At 32.0% G+C, this 26,433-nt stretch overlaps 3 protein-coding genes and 2 pseudogenes across 5 annotated transcripts; all 5 read left to right on the top strand.

Annotated features, from left to right (window-relative positions):
* Positions 1 to 1,955, top strand: LOC146955887 (UDP-glycosyltransferase 73C4 pseudogene; annotated as a pseudogene). The gene is made up of 2 exons (XR_015012258.1): positions 1 to 121; positions 247 to 1,955. The product of XR_015012258.1 is annotated as a UDP-glycosyltransferase 73C4 pseudogene (transcript).
* A 4,051-nt stretch (positions 1,956 to 6,006) lies between these two features.
* LOC146955886 (thaumatin-like protein 1b) lies at positions 6,007 to 7,182 on the top strand. Its single transcript, XM_085724589.1, has 2 exons — positions 6,007 to 6,156; positions 6,299 to 7,182. Exons 1-2 carry the CDS (start codon positions 6,105 to 6,107, stop codon positions 6,979 to 6,981), a joined length of 735 nt encoding a protein of 244 aa, XP_085580715.1. The 5' UTR covers positions 6,007 to 6,104; the 3' UTR covers positions 6,982 to 7,182.
* Positions 7,183 to 17,711: 10,529 nt separating this feature from the next.
* On the top strand, positions 17,712 to 19,996 carry LOC146955885 (uncharacterized; annotated as a pseudogene). The gene is made up of 4 exons (XR_015012165.1): positions 17,712 to 17,845; positions 17,959 to 18,131; positions 18,235 to 18,357; positions 19,916 to 19,996. The product of XR_015012165.1 is annotated as an uncharacterized LOC146955885 (transcript).
* Positions 19,997 to 20,047: 51 nt separating this feature from the next.
* Positions 20,048 to 21,226, top strand: LOC146955884 (uncharacterized). The gene is made up of 4 exons (XM_085715024.1): positions 20,048 to 20,172; positions 20,271 to 20,418; positions 20,582 to 20,718; positions 20,844 to 21,226. The coding sequence occupies exons 1-4, from the start codon at positions 20,152 to 20,154 to the stop codon at positions 20,904 to 20,906; spliced, it is 369 nt and encodes a 122-aa protein (XP_085571150.1). The 5' UTR covers positions 20,048 to 20,151; the 3' UTR covers positions 20,907 to 21,226.
* Positions 21,227 to 24,775: 3,549 nt separating this feature from the next.
* On the top strand, positions 24,776 to 26,433 carry LOC146955883 (thaumatin-like protein 1b). Its single transcript, XM_085714839.1, has 2 exons — positions 24,776 to 24,911; positions 25,657 to 26,433. The coding sequence occupies exons 1-2, from the start codon at positions 24,857 to 24,859 to the stop codon at positions 26,334 to 26,336; spliced, it is 735 nt and encodes a 244-aa protein (XP_085570965.1). The 5' UTR covers positions 24,776 to 24,856; the 3' UTR covers positions 26,337 to 26,433.

Below are 26,433 nucleotides of genomic sequence, written 5' to 3'. Positions count from 1 at the left end.
TAAGGAACTACAACAATCTACTAGTATTTTCCACCGACTTGAAACTTACATGAAGAATTGCTGACAATCTTATCTCACCAATTTGAGAATTGTTTGTTCATGACAAGGAATTTGATGATAGGTATCAAGTTTTTCTTCTTTTCTCTTTTTCCCTCTCAAATATTATAGATTGTATAAATTTACTTTCTAGATTCAGAACTACCTTTGATTATATTTGAACTTTCAATCACAAAATGAAAATTGCAGCCTAAAATGACAAAAGAAGCGGCAATGGATTCAACACAACTAAGCAACATCCACATTGTATGCATCCCTTTTTTGGCACCAGGTCACATTCTTCCCATGGTGGATATAGCAAAGTTATTGGCTAGGCATAATGTGAAGGTAACAATTATCACCACACCCCTTAATGCAATACCATTCAAAACAACCATCAATAGAGAAATCCAATTAGGGTCACCAATACAACTTCTAGAAGTGAAATTTCCAAATGCTGAGGCTGGAATACCACAAGGATGTGAAAGCATAGAAACACTTCCTTCAATGGACCTCAGAGAAAATTTCTTCATAGCTTTAGACTTGTTGCAACAACCAATAGAAGAGATTATTGAAAAGATGGAACCATTTCCAACATGCATAATATGTGACAAACATATTCCATGTGTAGTTGAAACATCAATTAAGTTCAAAATTCCAAGAATAATATTTGATGGGATGAATTGTTTTAACCTATTGTGTAATCACAATATTCATGCTTCTAAGGTTTGTGAAACTCTCTCCGATTCGGACGAATTTGTTGTCCCCGGATTGCCACATAGAATTGAGATGAGAAAATCTCAATTGCCTATGATATTCAAGCCTAGTTCAAACCAAAATTTGAATGTTATACGTGAGAGAATAAGGGCATGTGAAGAAAAAGCATATGGGATAGTAGTAAATAGTTTTGAGGAGTTGGAAAGTGGCTATGTTGAAGAGTATCAAAGGGTTACGGGAAATAAGGTATGGTGTGTTGGTCCCGTTTCATTAACAAATAAAGATGATATTGAAAAAGCTGAAAGAGGTAGCAAAAATTCAATTGATGATGCAAATCAATATGTGAAGTGGCTTGATTCATGGCCTGAAAATTCTGTAATTTATGCTTGTCTTGGTAGTCTTAATCGTGTAACGCCTAAGCAATTGATAGAATTTGGTTTAGGGTTGGAAGCTACTAATAGACCTTTTATTTGGGTGGTGAGAAAAGCATATAGGTGGGGTGAAGTAGAAAAATGGCTTTTAGAAGATGGATTTGAAGAAAGGGTGAAAGGGAGAGGAATTTTGGTTAGGGGTTGGGCACCACAAGTTTTGATATTGTCACATAAAGCAATAGGTGCATTTTTGACACATTGTGGTTGGAATTCAACATTGGAAGGTATTTGTGGTGGGGTGCCATTAGTAACATATCCTATGTTTGCTGATCAATTTTACAATGAGAAGTTGGTTGTACAAGTGATTGAGAGTGGAGTTAGGGTTGGAGCTGAAATTGCTGTGAATTTTGGTGAAGAAGATGAGTTTGGTGATGGTGTTCAAGTGACTAGGGATAATGTTAAAGAGGCTATTGAAAAGGTAATGGGTGATGGTGAAGGGAAAAATGAGCGGAGAGAAAGGGCTAGGAAATATGCTGACATGGCAAAGAAAGCAATTGAAAAGGGTGGATCTTCTTACATCAACATGTTGAAGCTGATTGAAGACATAATGAATGTCAAGTTAAATAGGTAAATCAATGCTAAGTTTTAGTGCCAAATGCATACTATTACTTTGAGTTTTATACAATGTATTTGATATTGGAATTTTGTAGCAGTGCTTCTTTGTTTTCTGAAAATTGTGTTGGTGGTTCATTTCTTGTGGTTTAATTATCTGAATCCTTATGTTGAAAATTGTGTTTTATTTATAATAAATGGTGAATGAATTGATCTGAATGCTTATGTTGTGTTTATTTTGAAGTCACGGTTATGAAGCATTCATTTGTGACTCTAAATTTATATTGTATCGCGTTCATATGGACCAATGATAGTGAATTCAGGTCTTTCTATTACTATAATCGTTAGATGATACTATGGTCAATGAATTATACACGCAACACATTAAATGGGTTTTTGAATGGAACAATTTTTTGTCATATCTTACTTACATTTCAATCAAAATTTAAATTACTAGTATCCTCTTGCGCCAAGAACCGGAACGTTAACACCAACAAAATAAAACAAATCAATTATGAACTAAAAAAACAATTTTTTAACAAATCAAAGAACATTCTTTTGCACATATGTAAAGTGATTTTTACCTTCAAATTAAATAAAATTAGGTACATCTTATTGAGAGAAGGAAAAAAACTTAGGTAAAAATCAAATTTTTAGCAAAAACAAATTTGATATAAAAATTGAATATCATTTATTTTTAACAACAAAAATAGAATTTTTGAAAAATTAAAATTTTCATTCTATGACGATGGTATTGTTTTTCTACACACTAGATTTTTGACCCGTGCTCCGCTCGGGTTTATTGTAAAAAAATTGACATACGAAATATAAAATGCAATATATAATTTTTTGAAGGGAAATGCAATATATAATTGGTAACGGTGAAAAAAATAACACGTGATAATCTATAGTAGTCAAAATAAAACACTTCATAAAATGTATGAAATCTGAAAATATTATAAAAGAAAATTAGGTTAAGTTGTTGCAGACTTAACAAAATTAATAAATAAGGATTAGGGTAGAAAATATTTGCTTCAAAAAAAACAGCAAGAGGATAGGAATAAAATTGGTGCGATGCATTTTTTTAGATGGAATTTGTTAGGTTAAATAATTGCAAACCTAATTTGCAAATGAGCGGGAAAAATTAGGTTAAGTTGCTGCAGACTTAATAACAAAATTAATAAATAAGGATTTGCAAATGAGCTGGAAAAAATTAGGTTAAGTTGCTGCAGACGTAACAAAATCCTTATTTATTAATTTTGTTACGTCTGCAGCAACTTAACCTAATTTTTTCCCGCTCATTTGCTTTATTAGGTTTGCAATTATTTAACCTAACAAATTCCATCTAAAAAACTGAATTGCACACCAATTTCATTCCTATCCGCTTGCTTTTTTTTTTTTTGAAGAAAATATTTTCTACCATATCAATGATCTTACGGGTTAAAGATTATTTATTGGTCTCTATTATAGTCGAGAAAACCCGTGCGACGCACGGGTCAAAAGTCTAGTTAATAAATAAGGGCAAACCTAATTTGCAAATGAGCGGGAAAAAATTAGGTTAAGTTGCTGCATACTTAACAAAATTAATAAATAAGGATTTGCAAATTAGTGGGAAAAAATTAGGTTAAGTTGCTGCAGACGTAACAAAATTAATAAATAAGGATAAATAAGGATGTCAAAAAAACAGACATGAAATTAAAAAAAATCCAAAAAAAAAAGTGTGAAATTCTTGAAAAAAAAAAGTATAAAATAGAAGGATCATACGTGATCGTTGATATGGTAGAAAATATTTTCTTAAAAAAAAAGGCAAGCGGATAGGAATGAAATTGGTGTGCAATGCATTTTTTAGATGGAATTTGTTAGGTTAAATAATTGCAAACCTAATCAAGCAAATGAGCGGGGAAAAATTAGGTTAAGTTGTTGCAGACGTAACAAAATTAATAAATAAGGATTTACAAAAATGATTAACTTTGTGAAAAATCTAACCTTGAAGCATGTAGAAAATTTTCTCAAGAACAAAAAATATTATTTTCTAAGAATGGATTAACATTGAATATTCTTGAACATTCCTCAAGAATCTTGAAGGAGAGATTCATATGATTCCTCAACGGATTAACTTTGTGAAAAATCTAATGTTGAAGTGTGTAGAAAATTTTCTCAAAAACAAAAAAATTATTTTCAAAGGATGGATTAACGTTGAACATTTAAAAAATAGCCGAAGTGAGTTGAGTTTCCTCAACTATGATTCCCTTTGCTTAAAGTGATTAACGTTGAAGGAGGAACTCGGTCTCATTGTCGTGGGTTCACTGACTACTCTAGTAGAGCTTTAGGTATTGTAGTTATTGGGTTTTGAGCTACACTAGAGATCGTGTCTCTTTCCTCATTCCTAGGAACAGTTATTGGCGTTGAGAGCATGGATCGTGGGTAATGCATCATTGTCTAGTCATAATATGCTTACGAATCTGTTTCGAGCCTTTAACAACCCACATTATAAGTTAGTGGTCTTGAGAAAGAATTAGCTCATCACTATGTTGCTCTAGCATCACCTATCCCTCACTTGATTGAGGGACCCATCACTTGATTGCCCAATATAAAGTCTGTCACTAAATGTAATTTTTTCGTAGGTAAAAGTCTTGTAGAAATAATTTTGTTGTCAATTATGCATTATCCATAGGTAAATGTCTATTTATCTATAAGTAAAAGTCATGTTTGATCCATTACTCATATATTTAATTGCGACTTAGTTTTTTGTCCCTATATATGATGTTGGATTTTTTTTCTTCAATTCTTTTTAAATGAAATTTGTCAAGATTATTACAAGGCCTTCGAATTATCGGGGATGACCTTGATGCCTAGGAAAACACAATTTGGATTAAATCATTTTGACCTAACTCTTAAATGTTTATTATAAAGATAAAGACATATTAGAGATGTCTAGACTAACATTTATTCTTTTTTTTTTTGAAGGAATATATTTATTCAAAAAGACAAACAAATAAAAAGAAAAGCGTGAGTTGTCTTAAATTTATTTCTAGAAGACTATTTCTCATATAGAAGAAGATTTTTTTAAAAAAATTATTACTAACACACTTTTCTTTTTCTTTTTTTTTTTTTTTTGCGTGAGTTGTCTTAAATTTATTTCTAGAAGACTATTTCTCATATAGAAGAAGATTTTTTAAAAAAATTATTACTAACACACTTTTCTTATTAAAAAGAAGTATTACTAACACTTTTCTTATTAAAACATAGGACCCTAGCTCAAGTTGAGCCGAAACCATGGAAATCCTCCTAATTCAATAGAAAACCAATGAGCATCCATGGGTGAATATTTCTCCAGTATCAACAATTGTCTGCTGCAACGTTTTCCACCATTATAAAAGCAAAAAATGGTATCCATCATTATTCTAATGGTTGACAAAGTCGACGCAACAAAGATAATTCCCAAAAATGCCTAATCTAATTAATACGCAATCAAAGGAATATCGTAGTATTCAGCAAGAAAAAAATTTGTCGACAAAAAGAAAAAGGAAAAAAGTCATATATATATATAGTATTCGTAAAATAAATAAAAAAAAATATTTATACAGTATTATATATTTTTTTTGACCAAACAGTATTATATTAGTAATACAAAGATTTATAAAAAAATATTAGGTTTTCTTGTTCAAAATAAAAAATATTAGGTTTTTAAAGTTAATTTTACAGTGTACAATATTATTATTTTTGAAAGAAAAAAAATATAGTGTATAAATATTAGGATTTTATAGTGTACAATGTGATGGTGTTGAATGATCTATACACATAAAATTATAAGAAATCCTCTAGAAACATCGATATCAACTTCAGATTATTATTTTTTGGAGAATGCTAACAATTGCCCTTGGGGTATTGGATAAGGGGATAAAAATAGAAATATAGTATTGAAAAATGGTGAAAAGTGATAAATTTAACTTTTTAAAAGTCAAAATGTTGTTGAAACCAATGCAAACATACTACTTTTACCTTCCTTAACCATTGCCCTCAGGGCAATGGTTAATAAGACCCTTGTTTTTTTTTACACTAAAATACGTACAGCAGACCAAGTACTACTTAAAATTCTATTTGAGACTTTTCCGATCCATGGAGGCTTAAATACGTGGAATTGTTCCATAAGTTACCAAATACTATTCATATTTTATTTTTATTGACCGAAACAAATAAATACATTCGTTGAATTACGATTCAACCCATCGATAGAAATCTATATATATGTCATGAAGCAGAGAACAACTTCATCAATCACCTTCAAACAGCAAAATACAATCGAAAAACTCTCACCAATATATATTCACAAACCTGCAAAACAAGATTAATCAAACCATATCCAAAATGACAAGCAACCGTGTTGCTATGTGCCTTAGCTTTGCATTCTTCTTCTATGGTACGTGCACATATTAATACATAACTACATTAATTTTCCAAAAGATTAATCAATTTATTTAGCTAATTTTATTTCTCTTCAGGCGGTTAATAAATTCATTTGCAATTATAATATGAACGTGATTTTGTATTTGTATATGCAGTGGTTGGAGGAGCTAAGGTGACATTCACAAATAGGTGTGAATACACTGTATGGCCAGGAACGTTAACCGGAGACCAAAAACCTCAGCTATCAACGACGGGTTTTGAGCTAGGACCCGGAGCAACAATTGCAGTGGACCTTCCATCACCGTGGTCGGGTAGATTTTGGGGCCGAACTGGATGCTCCGACAACAACGGAAAGTTCAGCTGCGCCACCGCAGATTGTGCCTCTGGTCAAGTCGGTTGCAACGGTGCTGGCGCAATCCCACCAGCAACACTAGTAGAAATAACAGTAGCATCCAACGGGGGACAAGACTTCTACGATGTTAGCAATGTGGACGGATTCAACGTGCCAATGTCTGTAACGCCACAAGGTGGCAGTGGTGACTGCAAAACCTCCAGTTGTCCGGGGAACATCAATGTTGTGTGTCCTTCAGAACTCCAAGTGATAGATTCTGATGGGAGTGTGGTTGCTTGTAAGAGCGCTTGTTTGGCTTTAAATGAAGATAAATATTGTTGTCGTGGAGATTTCAATACAGAAGAAAAATGTCCACCCACGGAATACTCTATGATTTTCAAGAACCAATGCCCCGGTGCTTATAGCTATGCTTACGACGATAAGAGCAGCACTTTCACTTGCTTTGCAAGACCCGATTATGCCATCACCTTCTGCCCATCAAATTAAACTCCACGATCAAACAAAATATGACATTTTAAATTATTAAACTTATGTCTTTGTATAAAATAAGCGCACGTAGACAAATGTGCACATATACACACAAACTTGTGGTATAGTATGAACTGCAAGTATAAATCAAACATAGCATGCTTTCATTTATTATTGTATTTTATATTTTTTGATAAATTATTAAATTGATGAAGTTATTATTTGGGTTCTTCTCCTTATGTTATGAGCTGCAAATGATTTTATCATTTTATTTGTATGGTCTTTTCAACGAACATTTTAAAATATAACCAACTACATAAAAAGTTGTCTAACAAATAAATCCATTAAGTTTGAGATCTGCAAAGAATTCTGTTTTATAACAACGATTCTCTCCATTTGCTCGATGATTCTCAAAATTATCACGGGGTTTCTTTTCCTTAATGAATCAATATAATAAGTCATATAAAATTGTAGTAATTTGCTAACTGCAACGCGATAAATAGTCGAATGTCACAGGCTCACAGCGGGTCATAGCAGCCCGTTTTCTTGTAATGTGAAAATACTGATTTCATTCATTATCTCAAAGTACAAGGGGAGCTTATTTATAGCTAAGCATCATGATGGAAAGCCCAAGGCTAGATGACTTGCATTACAAGTAATCTCATGAGACGTAGGCTAAAACAACAATGACAAAAACAATTAAGCTCTAACTATCCTAACATTTATATCAATCAGGTGAAGAAGAAACTGGTTCAAATGTTCGATGAAACCACTCGCGGAAGGGTAAGTTTATTTTATATTACCAAATTTAGTGTTCAATATTTTTTTGGTACAAAAGTGAGGAAACTCTATAACATCAGAAGAAGTCGTGTAAATGCTAGGAAGATAGTTTATAGTTTATAACTGATGACCGATGACTGTCAGCTTATAAGATAATTGGAGTGTTTGGTAAAATTAACGGTTTAACTAGATGATAAATGTAAAATGACATAAAAATGTATTATTAATTTATAATAAAGTTTATATAAGTTGATATTTAACTCTGAAATAAACTTGATATTTAAATATTCAGGAATTCATGATTTAATTTTTTTTTAAGAAAAAGTAATTTAAATTTATAAATTTAACATATCTTTTATATTATAAATTAAAATTTATTCACTAAAAATTTTATTTGATATTTATTTCTATTTGAATATGAAGGTTTCTTTTAGCAATCCACACCTCAAGGTGCGATTTCCATTTTTTTAGTTATAACTTTGCTAAAAGACACCTTCATAAAAGGTGTCTTCTAGCAAAACATATATATATATATATATATATATATATATATATATATATATATATATATATATATATATATATATCCGTTGACAAGAAAGTATATATTTAATATGGAAAGGTAGGTTTGAATTAAATTATAATGAATAGTTAAAAATAGATTTTAGATAAAATAATAAGGGTAAAAGTGGAAGAAAATATGATAAGCTATAAGCTCAAACGCTACTTGAAATAAGGTTTGGAAAATAAGTTATAAGCTCGTAAAATAAACTTTAAGCTCGTGGTGAAAAGATCGTTACCAAACAAAGTTTTTTTTTTGTCAGATGAACTTATAAGCTAGCTTATTGACCTTGTCAAACAGAGCCTTAAGCTAAATCGTACATTCATTTTCAATATTAACTTCTCTCATCTCTATTGTTATAAATAAATAAATAGTGCTCTTATTTGATACATCACACACGCATATAATGATATATAAGGTTTTGTTTGCGAGTATGAAGGAGAAGGGAGATGAGATTTTTGGAAGAGAAAAAGAAGGAAGGAGTAACTGTAAGAAATAGAAAACATTGTGAGTATAGCGTTTTGGGGGTTAATTTTTCTTCATAATATAAAACTCTCCTTATTTGGGAGAACTAAAAAGTTGAATAGCACTTTTGGGTTGACTTTTCCCTTTTCAAAAATACCCTCAATTTTCAATACAAATAACACATATAACAAATATATAAGAATAAATTTAAATATTAAAAAATATGTAACAAACACGATATGAATATCTATATGTCTGGTTTTTTTCTTCCCTTTATCATTTAAAAAGTGTAACAAATTGGATGACTATACGTAAACTTACTTTTTCATTATTCCAATTATACCCTTAAACAACTTTTTCTATAATAAAGATCGTTGTTGGTGTCATATAAAAAAATGAATTTAGATTTTTTTTTTTGTTATATTGTTCGTGTCATTGAAATAAATAATCATGATTAGTTTGTTTTGTAATAATTTGAATGCAACAAATATTTATTATTTTTTTGAACAAATTTATATTTTTAGTTTGAATCCAAATCAAATTTCATAAAAAGAACACCGTTGATAATTTTCAAACATTAGCGCAATAAAAAGAGCGCTCGTCTTTTCGCTAGTATATATAAAGGGAATACACCATTCTAAGCTGAATTTTATCTTTTGAATTTCATCCCTTCATTTAAACTATTTTATCATTTTATTTAAATTATCGATTAAAAAATTGATTAAACCTCATTAAAATAGAACAATCCACTAGAATAGGAGAGAAACATTATTAGACACAATGAAAAAATATTATTTTGACCCTATATAAACAAATAGTGTGTTTTAGTTAAGAAAAAATATCGTCAAAGTGTGCCTTTCATTTAAATAGTTTTTACCATTTTTTTCCTTATGAAAAACGGACATGTTAGTGCTCGTTTAGACGCTAGCGTATATAAAGGACATACACTCTTTTGGACTGAATTTTTTCTTTTATTTTATTATTCATTTAAATTATTTTATTTGATTCCTTTTGAGATGACGTATCCCTCCAGGCTCCAGCACCCCAGAGCCTAATTAACCGCTAGCCATCGTTTCCATCATCCCAACCTTCTCCAAATTGTCCTTCCACAAGTTGTAGCCTTTACCTCCATTCTTTTTTTTTTTTTTTTTTTTTTGATGGAGCCTTTACCTCCATTTGAAATCGATTAAAAAAAAAAATCCTCTATCTCGTGATAATTTGTCCGCTTGAAATCAACAAAGAAAGTTATCTCGCTTGCCTCCATTAACCTTTGTCAATACAATAATCCATTAAAAAAAAAAATTGCACCTTTTTTTGGTGCTGGCCGCCGGCCGGAGTTTGAACCGGACCTTGCATATGTTATGCATTGTCCATACCAACTGAGCTAAGCTCGCGAGGATAAAAAAAAAAAATTGCACCTATAATATTATGAAGAACGAGATTTGTTTACCAAAAATAAAATAAAAGTATTGATGAGTTATTATTTAGTTAGTTTTTATATATTATTTAGTTTAGTTTTATTTAGATTTGATTTGATTTTATTACAATATTATTTTCTTTTTGAGTCTTTTTACTTCAATTGCATATTTTTATATTTCAGGAATGAATATTGGATGGAAGAAGCCTTGGAGCAAAAGCAAGGAGTCTGGAGCTGATTCGGAGCAAAAATACGAAAGATTCGAGAACAAAATATAAGTCCCCCAAGTCAGAAGCTTGGCACGGCCCGTGCCAACATGTGGCACGGCCGTGCCACCCCCCAGAACCTCCTTTTGCTGCTTTTGCTTAGGGCCCAAGTTACTTTGTTTTAGTTTTAAGGCTTAATTGCACTTTTGGTCCCCTATCTTTCCAAAACTTGCGGTTACAGCCCCCTAACTAATTTAAATACAAAACAGCCCCCTAAGTATTGAATCTTTGGCAGTTTTGGCCCCCAACGCCGACGTGGCACCCTAAATGAGGTGCCACATGTCATTTTTTTTTATTTTGTTTTGGCCTTGGGGGGCCAAAACTGCCAAAGATTCAATACTTAGGGGGCTGTTTTGTATTTAAATTAGTTAGGGGACTGTAACCGCAAGTTTTGGAAAGATAGGGGGCCAAAAGTGCAATTAAGCCTAGTTTTACCAAACAGCCCTTGTAATTGCTTAGATTTTAAGTCGATTGTAAGCTATAAATAGAGTAGCCTCCCATCACAAATATTCCTCTTTTGTTCTTTGAATAAAAGTTCACTTTTACTTCTTCTTCTTCTCCTTCTTCTCTATGTCTACAATGAACGTTAGTGAGTAGACTCTTCTTGTCTTGGGATTGTTGGATAAGTCTAATGACGTAATCCTAATCGAACCAAGCTTTAACCCTAATTTCATGTAACCTTAATTTCTAATCTAAGTTCACCGTTTAAACATGAATTAACAATTATCAAACTGTGGAAACGAAAGTGGAGGGTTTGATAATTGTTAATCCATCATCTCAAATATCAATTCATAATGCGAAAGCGGAGCTTTGATATTGGAACACGTGAATTTAGACAAGAATTGCAAAGGCAGTGAAATAGTCTTTGCAATTCTTGAGACATGAGTAGTTTCAATCCTTATAAGCTTCTTCTAGTAATCAAATCAGCGAAATAGGTTTGGTTGCTAGAGGTAAACTCTCACTGGACTTGGTCGGAAAGGTGAGGGGCTAAAGGGAAACCGATCTTTAGAAATTTGGTATAAAACATAAAATTATAAGTTAAGGTTTTGGCTAGTGAAGGATTCGTCATTATGATTAACTAATAATCTCAAAGCTTCTTTTATTTTATTATTGTTAATTTCTTTTAATTGAAAATCCCAACTTTATTATCTTAAACTCTCATCTAATCCTTATTGAAAGTTAATTGAATTCATAACTCCCTGTCGGAACGATACTCTTTTTATTACTACTTCGATAGACCGTGCACTTGCGGTTTGGCCTATCAAGTTTTTGGCGCCGTTGTCGGGGAGTTATTGCAATTTGATTAATTTTTTTAAAGATTAGACTGAAAAAAAAAATCTTTTTCTTTTTCTTTTTCTCTTTCTTTATTTCTTTTTCTATTTCTTCTTTTGCCTTTAACTTCTTGGGAAGCATAAAATAATAAAGATATGACTGAGGAACGCACTCTCAAAGAGTATGCAATCCCATCTTCAAATGAGTCATACGATGCTATTGTGTACCCAACGGTTGAGGACAATTTCGAAATAGAACCTGCACTTATTCACTTAGTGCAGCAAAATCAATTTTTCGGATCACCCACTGAGGATCCGAATTTTCATATTTCAACTTTTTTAAGACTCAGTGGAACCTTGAATGCAAACCAAGAGGTCGTAAGGCTGCACTACTTTCCTTTTTCCTTAGGGGGTAGAGCTAGTGCTTGGTTTCATTCATTGGAATTTGGTTCTATCACTTCATGGCATCAAATGAAGCAAGCTTTTCTTGCCCGATTCTTTCCTCATTCTAAAACTGTTCACTTAAGGAAACAAATCATACAATTCACTCAAAAAAGATGGAGAATCTCTTTACAATGCGTGAGAGCGTTTCAAAGAAATGCTTAGACTTTGTCCCCCATCATGGTTTAGAGAATTGACTTATTATTCACACTTTTTATAATGGCCTTTTGTGTACCGCAAAAATTTATGTTGATGCAGCTGCAGGTGGAGCTTTGATGAATAAAACATACACAGGAGCTTACGCTTTGATCGAGGACATGGCACAAAACCACTATCAGTGGACCTACGGAAGGGACATCACTAATGTTGCTCCTTCACCCTCTAAAATGGAGGTCGGTATGTATAAATTTTCTACCCTTGATCATCTATCTGCTAAGGTGGACACACTTTTTCAAAAATTTGATAAATTAAGTATAAGTGTTGTCACACCTACTCCTGTTTCACCACCATGTGAATTTTGTGGAATACTTGGTCATACTAGTGTTAAATGCAAACTAGGTAGTACTGTTGAAAGTCCCGAGCAATTAAACTATGATAAATATAATCAAGGGATGAGGTCAAATCAAATTTTTTATAACAAAACACCTCAAAATCCCTTTGGACAACAAACAGCACCACCCGGTTATGCAAATAACCAAGGAGTCCCTCAAAAATCCAGCTTGGAAATTTTACTAGAAAAATGTGTTATGGATCAATCCAAGCAAATTCAAGAACTTAAAAATCAATTTGGATTTTTGAACGACTCTGTTGTCAAGCTTACATCTAAAGTGGACTCCATTTCTACTCACCAAAATTTTCTAGAGACTCAAATCTCTCAAGTAGCCCAACAAGCGGCTACTTCATCTCAAACCTCCGAAGTCCTTCTAGGCCAAACCAAAACCAACCCCAAAGACCATCTAAGTAATATTACTCTTAGGGATGGTAAACAATTAGAGGATCCCGTTGTGAAAGTTAAGAACAATGAAGGAGGGGTAGGGAGTGATGAGCCTCAAGGTGAGAAAGCCATAGGAGAGAATGAAAAGTCATTTGTTTCACCATCTCATGAGCCTAAACTTCCTTTAACACAAGAGTTTGTTAAATCCAAGTTAGATGACCAGTTTAGGAATTCTATCAAAATACTTCTAAGCAAATTGCCACCTAAACTTAAGAATCTAGGGAGTTTTTCCATATCTTGTGTCATAGGATCTAAAACATTTGAGAAAGTCATGTGTGATTTGGGAGAGAATGTTAGTTTGATGCCATTATCCCTTCCTGAAAGATTGGGTATAGGATAGTTAAACCACTTTCTAACCGTCAAGCTAATGACTCTAAACGAGCGCTTCGTGGGAGGCAACCCACGCATTTATCTGCTTTTATATTGTTTGTTTTTCGTTGTTTTAAGTGTTTTGTAGGTAATTGTCCAAGTATGATTCAAGGAAAATGAAAATTTTGAAGCCTCCTAGAACCAGAACCTTGGCACGGCCCGTGCTCATACTGACATGGCCGTGCCAGACCATGCCAAGCCAAAACCGACCAAAACTCCAGAAACTTGGCATGGCCCGTGCTAAGGTTGGCACGGTCGTGCCCGATCCCCAGGTAAGTATACTTAACAAAATTTTCTTCTTCTTCCTTCATCCTCCAACACAAACATCCCTCATCCCTCAAACTTCTCTCTGCAACCTCCATAACCAACAACCTTCAAACCTTCATATCCAACCCATAATTCACCAAAATCATAGTCCATTAAACCCTAACCCAATTTCTTCACCAACCTTCATCATTAAACTCAAAAACCTTCAACCAAATCACTAAACAAACCTTTCCCTCACAAAACCTAACCTTAACCCAAACCAAAACCAAGTCAACAAGGTCAATGGCATCCAAGAGGAAAGGAAATTGAAGTGGTGCAAGAAGCGATCAACAACCAGCAATCATGGAATCCAATTCAAGGATTCCAAGCAAAGGAATAGATATAATTCTCTAATCTCTAGAACTATCTCTGCTTGCAGGTACCTTAATGTTAATGGATAGACTAGAAATAGAGGAACATTTGATTAGGCTGTTGAATAACACAACCCTGTTCTTAGCTACCTTCAGAGGGTTATGGCTTTGCACCATTTGGGGTAGAACCGAGTTAGGGAACACTAGGACAGATGAGCTCTTCATGCTATGGGCTATGCTATATAACCACCCTGTGAATATTTGTTTCTACTTGCTTGATTATCTTTCCTATGTAGCTAATAGGTCTGACGGTAAGGGAAAGATAGTAGTAGGTGGTATCACTACATACACAGCTAGGCAATTTGGAGTGGATGAAGATGAGGGGATAAAACCAATTGAGGGAAACAATAGGCTTAACATAGACACCCTCATTGCTATGAACTTCATAAAACATCAACCGCCCATGCAATATTCACTCAAGCTCAATGTGCCTATTTTGATACTACTTCCTAACCCATCTCGAACTAGCATCGAGGTGGAAGCAAATCTGTTGTGTGTTGATGATGACCAGGTACATGAAGAGCAAAATCTTGATGAAGGAGAAGGTGCAACAAACTAGATGACTATACGTAAACTTACTTTTTCATTATTCCAACTATACCCTTAAACAACTTTTTCTATAATAAAGATCGTTGTTGGTGTCATATAAAAAAATGAATTTAGATTTTTTTTTTGTTATATTGTTCGTGTCATTGAAATAAATAATCATGATTAGTTTGTTTTGTAATAATTTGAATGCAACAAATATTTATTATTTTTTTGAACAAATTTATATTTTTAGTTTGAATCCAAATCAAATTTCATAAAAAGAACACCGTTAATAATTTTCAAACATCAGCGCAATAAAAAGAGCGCTCGTCTTTTCGCTAGTATATATAAAGGGAATACACCATTCTAAGCTGAATTTTATCTTTTGAATTTCATCCCTTCATTTAAACTATTTTATCATTTTATTTAAATTATCGATTAAAAAATTGATTAAACCTCATTAAAATAGAACAATCCACTAGAATAGGAGAGAAACATTATTAGACACAATGACAAATCTTATTTTGACCTTATATAAACAAATAGTGTGTTTTAGTTAAGAAAAAATATCGTCAAAGTGTGCCATTCATTTAATTAGTTTTTACCATTTTTTTACTTATGAAAAACGGACATGTTAGTGCTCGTTTAGACGCTAGCGTATATAAAGGACATACACTCTTTTGGACTGAAATTTTTCTTTTATTTTATCATTATTTAAATTATTTTATTTGATTCCTTTTGAGATGACGTATCCCTCCAGCACCCCAGAGCCTAATTAACCGCTAGCCATCGTTTCCATCCTCCCAACCTTCTCCAAATTGTCCTTCCACAAGTTGTAGCCTTTACCTCCATTCTTTTTTTTGATGGAGCCTTTACCTCCATTTGAAATCGATTAAAAAAAATCCTCTATCTCATGATAATTTGTCCGCTTGAAATCAACAAAGAAAGTTATCTCGCTTGCCTCCATTAACCTTTGTCAATACAATAATCCATAAAAAAAAAAAATAATTGCACTTTTTTTGGTGCTGGCCGCCGGCCGGAGTTTGAACCGGACCTTGCATATGTTATGTTATACATTGACCATACCAACTGAGCTAAGCTCACGAGGATAAAAAAAAATTGCACCTATAATATTATGAAGAACGAGATTTGTTTACCAAAAATAAAATATAAGTATTGATGAGTTATTATTTAGTTAGTTTTTATATATTATTTAGTTTAGTTTTATTTAGATTTGATTTTATTTTATTACAATATTATTTCCTTTTTGAATCTTTTTACTTCAATTGCATATTTTTATATTTCAGGAATGAATATTGGATGGAAGAAGCCTTGGAGCAAAAGAAAGGAGTCTGGAGCTGATTCGGAGCAAAAATACGAAAGATTCGGGAACAAAATATAAGTCCCCCAAGTCAGAAGCTTGGCACGGCCCGTGCCAACATGTGGCACGGCCGTGCCACCCCCCAGAACCTCTTTTTGCTGCTTTTGCTTAGGGCCCAAGTTACTCTGTTTTAGTTTTACCAAACATCTCTTGTAATTGCTTAGATTTTAAGTCGATTGTAAGCTATAAATAGAGTAGCCTCCCATCACAAATATTCATCTTTTATTCTTTGAATAAAAGTTCACTTTTATTTTATTGTTTTATTCTTCTTCTTCTCCTTCTTCTCTATGTCTACAATGAACGTTAGTGAGTAGACTCTTCTTGTCTTGGGATTGTTGGATAAGTCTAATGACGTAATCCTAATCGAACCAAGCTTTAACCCTAATTTCATGTAACCTTAATTTCTAATCTAAGTTCACCGTTTAAACATGAATTAACAATTATCAAACTGTGGAAACGAAAGTGGAGGGTTTGATAATTGTTAATTCATCATCTCAAATATCAATTCATAATGCAAAAGCGGAGCTTTGATATTGGAACACGTGAATTTAGACAAGAATTGCAAAGGCAGTGAAATAGTCTTTGCAATTCTTGAGACATGAGTAGTTTCAATCCTTATAAGTTTCTTCTAGTAATCAAATCAGCGAAATAGGTTTGGTTGCTAGAGGTAAACTCTCACTGGACTTGGTCGGAAAGGTGAGGGGCTAAAGGGAAACCGGTCTTTAGAAATTAGGTATAAAACATGAAAATAAGTTAAGGTTTTGGCTAGTGAAGGATTCGTCATTATGATGAACTAATAATATCAAGGCTTCTTTTATTTTATTATTGTTATTTTCTTTTAATTAAAAATCCCAACTTTATAATCTTAAACTCTCATTTAATCCTTATTGAAAGTTAATTGAATTCATAACTCCCTGTCGGAACGATACTCTTTTTATTACTACTTCGATAGACCGTGCACTTGCGGTTTGACCTATCAAGTATAGAGGAAAATTAAAGCACACCAAAAGAGTTAAAATTACTTAATATGAGTAATTGTGAAACTATGATTAAAACGAAACGAACTAGAATTTGGTGTCAATATAAAGTTTTACATCCGATGTCAGTGACAGATCCAGCAATTTTGGAAAGTGGGGGCACCACACACACACGTGTGTGTGTGTGTGTGTGTGTGTGTGTGTGTGTGTATATATATATTTCATTTTTAATAGCATAAATATACATCGTAATTGTCCTCTACGATTCTCCATATTTTGAAAAGATTGAATGATTTTTCTCATTATCAATACCAACAAAAGTATCTATCTCTATATAAGTAACTTAACAATTGGAAAAGGTTGTGTATGTTATGTTGTGTCAAAGTGTGTGTTTATGTGTGGCCAATAGAAAAGTGTTGTGTGTTTTGTGTTGATGATTTAGTCAACATTTCAACTATAACTATATATTATTATATTACTACCACAAAAAAAAAAAAAAATTCTCAAAATTTAGTGCAGGCATAAGCCTACAGAGAGACTCTTGTGCCGCAAGTAGGTGTAAGAGATTATAAAAGAGAACAAAATCAATATATATACCGTACTAACCAAACCCATAGGGAATTGATAGTTTGAGGAAATGGATTTGAGTGAGTTGAGAAAAGCTGTTGAGGAGGTTGAAGATGTCGATGACTTAGAGAATGCTTCATTTGTTCGTATACTTTGGGTTAATTTTTTAGGACAACATAGATGTCGTGTGAGTTTCCTCTACCCTGTTTCTGTCACTTCATTATTTATTCATTTTGTAGTTTAGAGATTTTAATATTTATGTTCTTATGTTATGAGGTTATGTCAAATTCTGTAATTCAGGCTATTCCTAGAAAGCGTTTCTATGATGTTGTTATGAAGAATGAGATTGCTTTACCATTTGGGAGCATGGCATTGACTTCTATTTTGGGTAAACTTGCACCTGATTGTGGTTTAGGTTATGTTGGTGAAGCAAGATTAACACCTGATTTATCTACTAAAAGGACAATTCCTTGGTACACATGCTCCTTCTTTACTGATATCATTTTATAAGATGTAGACTTTCTTAGAGAAGATAGAGTGAATTATTTAAACTGATTCAACTTTGTTCCATTATAGGAGCAAACAAGATGAAATGGTTTTAGGGGGGATCTGAATGTTAAACCTGGTCAACCATGGGAACAATGCCCGAGGGAGGCCTTAAGACGAGTTTCCAAAATTCTCAAAGATGAATTTGACTTGGTATGTTCAACCATGTTGCATATATAGCTTTTTCTTGTTTAGGATGTACTATATGGTGTTTTATTCATCAGAAAATATATTTTTATGACCAACTTTAGACCATTTTTAAGACAATTTTTTAAATCCTTAACACATTTCAAAAAGATGGTTAAAATAGCTTGCAATAGATAATTTAGATCTCAAAATTCTTTAACGACTGATATTACAAAACTACATAACTATGGGTGTATTTAGTTTGCATCAAAACTGTTTAACATATGATGCAAACTAAATGCAGCCTGAATTATCGAAGTTTAGTTAGCATCACATAACTAGGGGTGTTCGTAGGTGGGTTTGGGTTGAGTTTGACCAACCAAATTAAATAGGGTACTCCGGTTTGGGTGAGGTAAAATAACCACCCATTATACTACTGGGTGGGTTTGGGCAAACCCACTAATTTTTGTGTTGGGTTGGATTGGATAATGGGTTACCCAACTTATTTTTCTATTTTTTTAATATTAAATGACTAAATGACAAGTCCTCGTAATTTTGTTTTAAAATAGTACTCTACTTTTTAATTTTCTTAAAAAAATGTTTAACTTATTTGACTATAATTTTATGCATATAGAATATCAAATAATAAACTTCATCATAAAATACTTACAACAAATTAAAGTTGCATGACATAAAATTGCATTAGTATCAAAATAACCAAAGAGTACAACATATTAATTTGTAACTCTAGTATGTTTTGATTTTCAATATATAGGGTACAATGTGCATGTTTTGGAAATATAACTTTCTTCTACCCTATGAAAATAAAGATAAAAAATATTAACATTATTGAGTAAGTGGGTTTTTTGGGTTTGGGTCTGGTTTCACCCGAAACCCATTTATTTTTATGGGTTTTCCATTTTTAGAAAGCATATCCACCCAATTACCCAACCTAACCCATTTTTTTGGGTTTTTGAGTGGGTTTGACCGGATTTTTTGGGTTGACCCAACCCATGAACACCCTTACACATAACTATGGGTGCATTTAGTTTGCATCACCAATTATATGGGTCCAAGTTGGACCATTTTTTTCTACCATTAGATTATAATTTTCAAGTGTGCAACTACGTGTAGGTGGATCTAAAAATTTGTAGTTAATGATTTTTAACGTTGGATATATCTAATAACAATATATTAAATATCATTAATCAGATATTTTAACTACGTTAACAACCTACATAGATGTCACAAAAGTTGTCTAACTTTTTTTTTATTTCAAAAACATACTCCCTCTGTTTCAAAATGAATGTCGCTTTAGCCAATTGCACACATATTAAGGAATGGAATAAAGTAGTCAAATGTAATAGCAATTTTACCAAATTATCCTAATCAACTATTTGTTTGTTTTTCATTAAAGAAAAAATAATAATTTGGAAGTAGTGTAACATAGTATTAATTGAAGGGTACAATTGAAAAGAAAAAGTTATTATTACATTGGAAACTGAAAGCGACATTCATTTTAAAACAAATTTTTTTGGCTAAAACGACACTCATTTTGAAACTAATTTATATTCTGCTTCTATAGGTGGTAAATGCAGGATTTGAGAATGAGTTTTTTCTCTTGAAGAGGTATGCCATTCAATATTATCTTGTGATTTGATTAATGCAATTTACCATGCCATTCATTTATAAACATGAAGAAAAACAAACAGGGAAACGAAAGAAGAATGGATAAAATTTGACTCGAGTCCTTAATGCTGCTCGTCATCATTTGATGATGCTTCTCCAATACTTCGTGAAGTTACTTCTGCTTTGCATTCCATGGGTATCACAGTAGAACAGGTAAAAAACTTATGGAGTTTATAACTTGGTTAATTGTTAATAAAATATATGACAATGGATTTATCTGATTTTCATTAGATTTACTTAAAATTTTGCAGGTACATGCAGAAAATGGAAAAGGTCAATTTGAGATTGTTTTGGGACATACCATTTGTACCGAAGCTGCAGACAACTTTGTTTTTACTCACGTGAAACTGTTAGGGCAATTGCTAGAAAAAATGGCTTGCTTGCAACATTTGTTCCAAAGTAAGTGTCGTTGTAACATATATAATATGGGCAATGATACATCTTAATCTTAATCTTAATCTTAATAATGTACAAGCATGGAGACACAAATAGGAAAATTTACATCTTAATCTTAATCTTAATCTTAACCAATGAACAAATAGTGTCCATTTGTATTATGCAGATACAAATCCAAATCTAGAAAATCTTGAGAGATTGCCAAAATCACTTTCGGATTCTTTGGAAGCACTCCATAAGGCTGACTTCCTTAAGGAATTTATTGGTGATAAGTTGCTGAAGGCCATAAAAGGAATTGGAATGGTAAATATGTTAATGTACATGATCTTCAATTTACAAGTCCTTAAGATATGAAAACATTAATTAATGTGATTTTTCCAGCCAAACTACAAATTTTGATGCTTAATTAATGTGACTTGTGATGCAAGGCTGAAGTTGATCAATACTCGAAGAACAAGGATGCATACAAGCAACTCATACACCGTTATTGATTTTGAAGAATCAATGTGACTTGAATGAAATACTAGTCAATTATTGGTTGTGGTGTGGGTGATCTAGAAGCCACGTAAAAAAAAAAAACTATTTTCTTGAATATGTTCGTTGAAACCCTATCTTCTTGAGATGGTTTTTTATGTTGGTTCGTTGATTTTGATTTGGGTCAGGTTTTATGTGTGGCTTGTATATATTTTTCATTTTCCCTTTTTCATCGTTATGCTTATCCCTCTGCAATGGGTAGTAGAGTAACCATGTACTCTATTTCCTTTATATTTATAGCTTGCCATTAAAATTAAAATTAAAAAAGACATTTTCATAGCTTGTGTTTATGCTTCTCAGTTTATAGTTCGAACCCGGTCATAACATTTGAAGTAACAATTTCGACATTCAAAATTTATTCATTTCAATTGAGAGTTAATTTTTTTTTCCTTATAAAATATTTAGTTTTTGTTTTTTGTCGCCGTAGAAAAATTTATAATTTTTCGTCCATAAAAAAAATGCACGCAATTAGAATCTCCACTATTTAAGTCAACATATATTTTTTCCTCAAAAAAAAAGTCAACATATATTTGAATGCATGTTTAGAAAATTATAAAATAAATCCTCAAAAAATAAATTTAAAAATTTGATTTATAAATCCCACTTTTCGTTATTTTTGTCTTGGGTTTTTTACATTAAAAAAAATAGAGCGAACATCAATAAAAATATATAGAAATTGAAGCAATATTATCCTGTTGTAGAGACCATTTGTGTTTGCGGAGTTATTTCAGAGTATCAAAAAAGTGTAACTTTTTTATGGATACGAAAAACAAAATTTAAAAAATTTTTAAAGAAAAAAAAACTTAAAGTAAATTTTCATTTGAATCCCGAAGAAAATTTTAAAATCAAATTTAGATTTTGAGAAAAATAAAAGCATTGTTTTAGAGGAATAAAAAAAAACAAATCAGAATAAATTAGTACATACCTTTTTTCCACATTATTTGTTTGATGAAAGGATAGGTAAAAGAAAGAAAATAAAAAGAAGAAATATTTTTTTCAAGGACATTTCATAGACAATCCGGATTCGTCCACCTATGAGTCTAAACATGTCAATTTCATAGCCATATTAAAATGGACGAGAGAAATTCTTTACGTTCTCTCCAAATCTTCACGCATTGTCCAAAATTGGATCAAACGTATAAATATAAGTGAATGATATTACCAAAAAGAACAAGATATTGCAAAAACCAACCAATAGAATTTTGACTCTGAGCACTTCCATTGAGAGAATGGATTTGGTTGAGTTAATAAAAACGGTGCAAGAGGTTGATCAACTTGTGGATGACTTAGAGACTGATGTTTCATTTGTTCGTATGTATATCATGGGTTATATAGGATAATTTAAAATATCAAACTTTGTTTTTTTAAAGAGAGAAAAAAAAAACAAATTTACTTAATTAACTCATTAAGTTTTCATTAAGTTTTGTAATTCTCTTTCTTTTTTGGTGTCATTTCGTGAATACCATCCACATCCAAAATAATATAGGTAGTGTTAACTTATACCCTTAGGGCACATGTTAAAAAACTCAAAAGAAGAAATATTCTCTTAAATTGTGTGCATTCAATTCATTAAAAAGTTAAAGATTAAATGTAATGCACACTTTCCAATAAATTATTTATATATTTGATTCATTAACTTATATCTTAAGAGCACAAGTTAGCAATTTCCCAAAAATATATTATAATTTGTTTCGGAATAGATTGCCTGACAAATTTGTTTCGTCGAGACATTATTCATTCTGAGGCTCAGCCGTGTCTTAGTGGTTGCGGTCAACCAGAATCACAGACTCATTTTTTTTATCATGTCGTCTTTTCGGTCAGATTTAGCAGCTTATGTGGAATTGACTTTGTGTTTATTCAGCGGATCCATTTAACATTGTGAACCATTTTTTTTTCCTGTTTGGTACCTCTTGAGGTTTTGTAAAATCAAGATGTTCTCTTATGCATTTGATTTGGTTAGCAAATTTGTGGGAGTTATGGAAGGAAAGGAATGAGTTATTTCGTGGTCAAGAGCGCTCTTGTGCTCAGCTTTTGGAGAATGTCAAACTTCTATCTTTTTGCTAGTTTAAAGCTAAATTTGTTGTATTTCCTAATAGCTTTCATAATTGGTGCCAAAACCCTTTCTTATGTGCGGGCATTGGCTATTTTTTTTTTACTTTAATAACTGAACGTTTGTTGTATTTTTCGGGTGTCTTTTGTGGTACACCTTGTACCGGGAAGATAGGTCGTCGTTCGTTATATATAGCATTTTGATTTCTTAAAAAAAAATTATAATTTGTTTGTATTAATATTTTTCAATTTTAAATATGCGTATTTTCAAAAAATTTATACATGCTTTTTTAATTTACTACTTCTTCATATAACTATATATTTTATTTTATGGAATATTTTATTAGTTTTTTGACAAAATTTTACGGAATATTTTATTAGTTATTAAGTTGAAGCCAAAGAGAAAATTGATAGCCTCTAGGGATAAAATTGATAAATATCCCACATAATTTTTTTTTAGCGAAACAAACTCATAAGATTTCATTAGATATCAAAATGGCAATACATGATGGTACATCAATGAAGGTGTGAAGGTTAGCTAGAGAGGCGGTTACCTTTGCTGGAACATGAGTGATCCCATTTGGTTTTTTCATTATAAAAATTAGCAAAAAGACCGGTACTACGTGCCCTTCTATCTGATTTTTTTCTATTATGTTTCTTTGTAATTATTTTTCATGTAATTTTTAACTTTTTTTTAACAAACTAAAATGATATATATATATATATATATATATATATATATATATATATATATATATATATATATATATATTATAACAAGGTTAATTTACCGTGCACAAGATATGCAAAAGGTAAACCAACCTACCAGAGTACAAGAGTAAGGTGCTGTTCTAAAGGAGCACCATCAAAAAATTATAACAATTTACACTATAAGACCCATACAAGGGAGTGGATTTTTTCACCAGTCATGATAATCATATGTAAAAGAAGTCTGTGATGATTTCAGCCACATGAAAGAATTTAGTTTCACTTTTTCAGCTATAATAGAAGAGTCAGAAGCTGTATCTTGGAAGATACGGTTATTTCTTTCCTTCCAAATAGCCCAAACCGAAGCAAACCAAATCACTGTCAAGAAATGGTGAGTGACTCTAGGTAAACCGGCCAAATGAGTGAATTGAAATAAATGCTGCCGTATGTCACCTGGAAGCACCACAGATAAACCAAACCAAAGCAAAATATGATTCCAAAGCGAACTAAAAATATTACAACCGCAAAATAAGTGAGCTGCGGTTTCCTGATCACCACAACCAGACACACAAGTCGAGTCTGCTAACATAATAACTCGCCGTTGCACCAAATTGTCTCTAGTAGGAAGTCTATTCCGGAGAAGGCGCCACACAAACAAAGACACCTTGGACGGTATAGACCTATGCCAGACATCATCTACCAGTGACCTATCCACCGAGGTACCAGTATTGGTAAGAAAGCGATAAGCTTCCCGAACCGTGTAACCATGGGGAGGATCTAAAAGCCACCTCCAAGAGTCATGTAATTTTTAACTTAAATTTGAAAGAAAAAAATATTAGGTTAATGTAGAAAAGTTTTTAGCAATTGAAAGAAAAAAATATTAGGTTAATGTAGAAAAGTTTTTAGCAAATAAGTGTTCAACTAAAATATAATTAGTTTTAAATTTTTTTATAATTTAAGTACAGATTTAAATTTAAGTTTGGAAAAGAATTGAATTGAAATGGGTAATTTTGTCCAAAAAAATGTCTGAATGAAAAGTATTTAATTGATAGTTAACTTTAAAACCTTTATATAATGGTATATGACCAAACAACGTGCTTCTCAAGACTTTGTGTATCATATTCAAATTTAAACTTGAAGAGAGTTTTTCATGGCCAACAACGTGCTTCTCAAGCTTTTTGTTCCCATGCTGCTGCTATTTGCAGGTGACGTAAATTCCCCTTCCAATACTTTTGTTCCCATGCTTGCATATATTTTTGAAACATTGATATTTATCATTGTAAAGTTCCTTTTTGTTAAGAGAAAAGTCATTGCAATAGCTCACTCTCTTGTTAGGATAGCAAACTATTTCGCTTCCTCTCAAGTTTTTACTTTTTTTTTTAGAGACTCTCAAAATTTTACTATTGTTTCTGGATGTATTGTGAATATTATTGAATTTGGATGTAATAATAAGTCTTTTCTCCATCTCATGGAATAATAACATTTAGTTTTTCTTCAAAGCTTTTTTTGCCAATGAAAATGAATATTGAGCGAGTGTATTTTCTTTTATTCTAATATTTAAGTCAATATGTTCTCAAAATCTTGTTTCCTCTCCTATAGTATAAACTATGAAGGAAGAAATCATTAGCTTTCACAAAATTGTATTTTAAAAGGTTAAGGAGATGAATCCACAATGGGGATCATATAGTCTATTCAATCCCATCAAATTGATGAATTTGATCTTATTTATTTAGTTAGATATTTTTTACTCCTTATAAATAAATTAGAGAAATTTTGTTTTGAGTAGTATTTTATATAATTTGGATCTATCTCTAAAAAAATTGATTTCATTCCTCTAAAATTTTAAATCACTATTTGATTTTTTTTTTCAAAACTTTATTATTTTAGAGAAAAATATATTTAACCTTATATAATCTAATGCCATGGCCCTTTATACATTATGATATTCAGGAGTATTTTCAGATGTGACATTTCATTTTGAAAACATATGTTCACACTCGATATGGCGTGCATCAAACCCAAGCATAGGGGATTTAGAACCAGAGCTAGGTCCAGAAATATACGAAATATTCAACATGGATGATCATTACAGTGGAACAATTTGGGTTAGAACAGAATGCACAACAAATGCAGATGATTATTTTTCATGTGAAACTGGTGATTGCCGATTAGGAACTCGCGAGTGTGCAGACACAACACCTAATTATCCAGTAACACTCCTCAATTTCAACGTTAACGAATCAATTGTTTCCTATGAAATAAGTTTGATTCATGGACAAAATATTTTTGTTAATATCAAACCTGTTGGTGGAACATTGTTGGATGGATCTGGTCCATGTCCTGTTGTGAGTTGTAATATGGATTTTGGAAATGTTTGTCCACCATCTTTAATAGCTTATAATGCTAATGGATTTTATGTAGGGTGTAATAGTGCTTGTGATGTGTTTAAGGATGCTGAACATTGTTGTAATGGGAATAATTGTCAACTTGATGAGTATACACTCAAGTTTAAGCAACAATGCCCTAATGCTCATATCTATCCTGGTGATAATAAGCCTCCTATGTATCAATGTAAAGGGGCTGAAAGTTATGATATAACTTTTTGTCCTGCTATTGGAAGTGCAACTTAAGTTTTTTAAATAGATTATTATCATTATATTTTGTAATGGATTGTCTCTTTTGACTTAGGTCATGAATTATGAGAAATGAAAGTATAATTTCAGTCAA

Source organism: Medicago sativa, chromosome 1, assembly GCF_051527215.1.
Source record: "Medicago sativa cultivar Bolivia chromosome 1, Bolivia_mono, whole genome shotgun sequence".
Taxonomy (NCBI): domain Eukaryota; kingdom Viridiplantae; phylum Streptophyta; class Magnoliopsida; order Fabales; family Fabaceae; genus Medicago; species Medicago sativa.
Note: the sequence above shows the minus strand (reverse complement) of the source record. Positions and strands in the feature narration are given on the sequence as shown.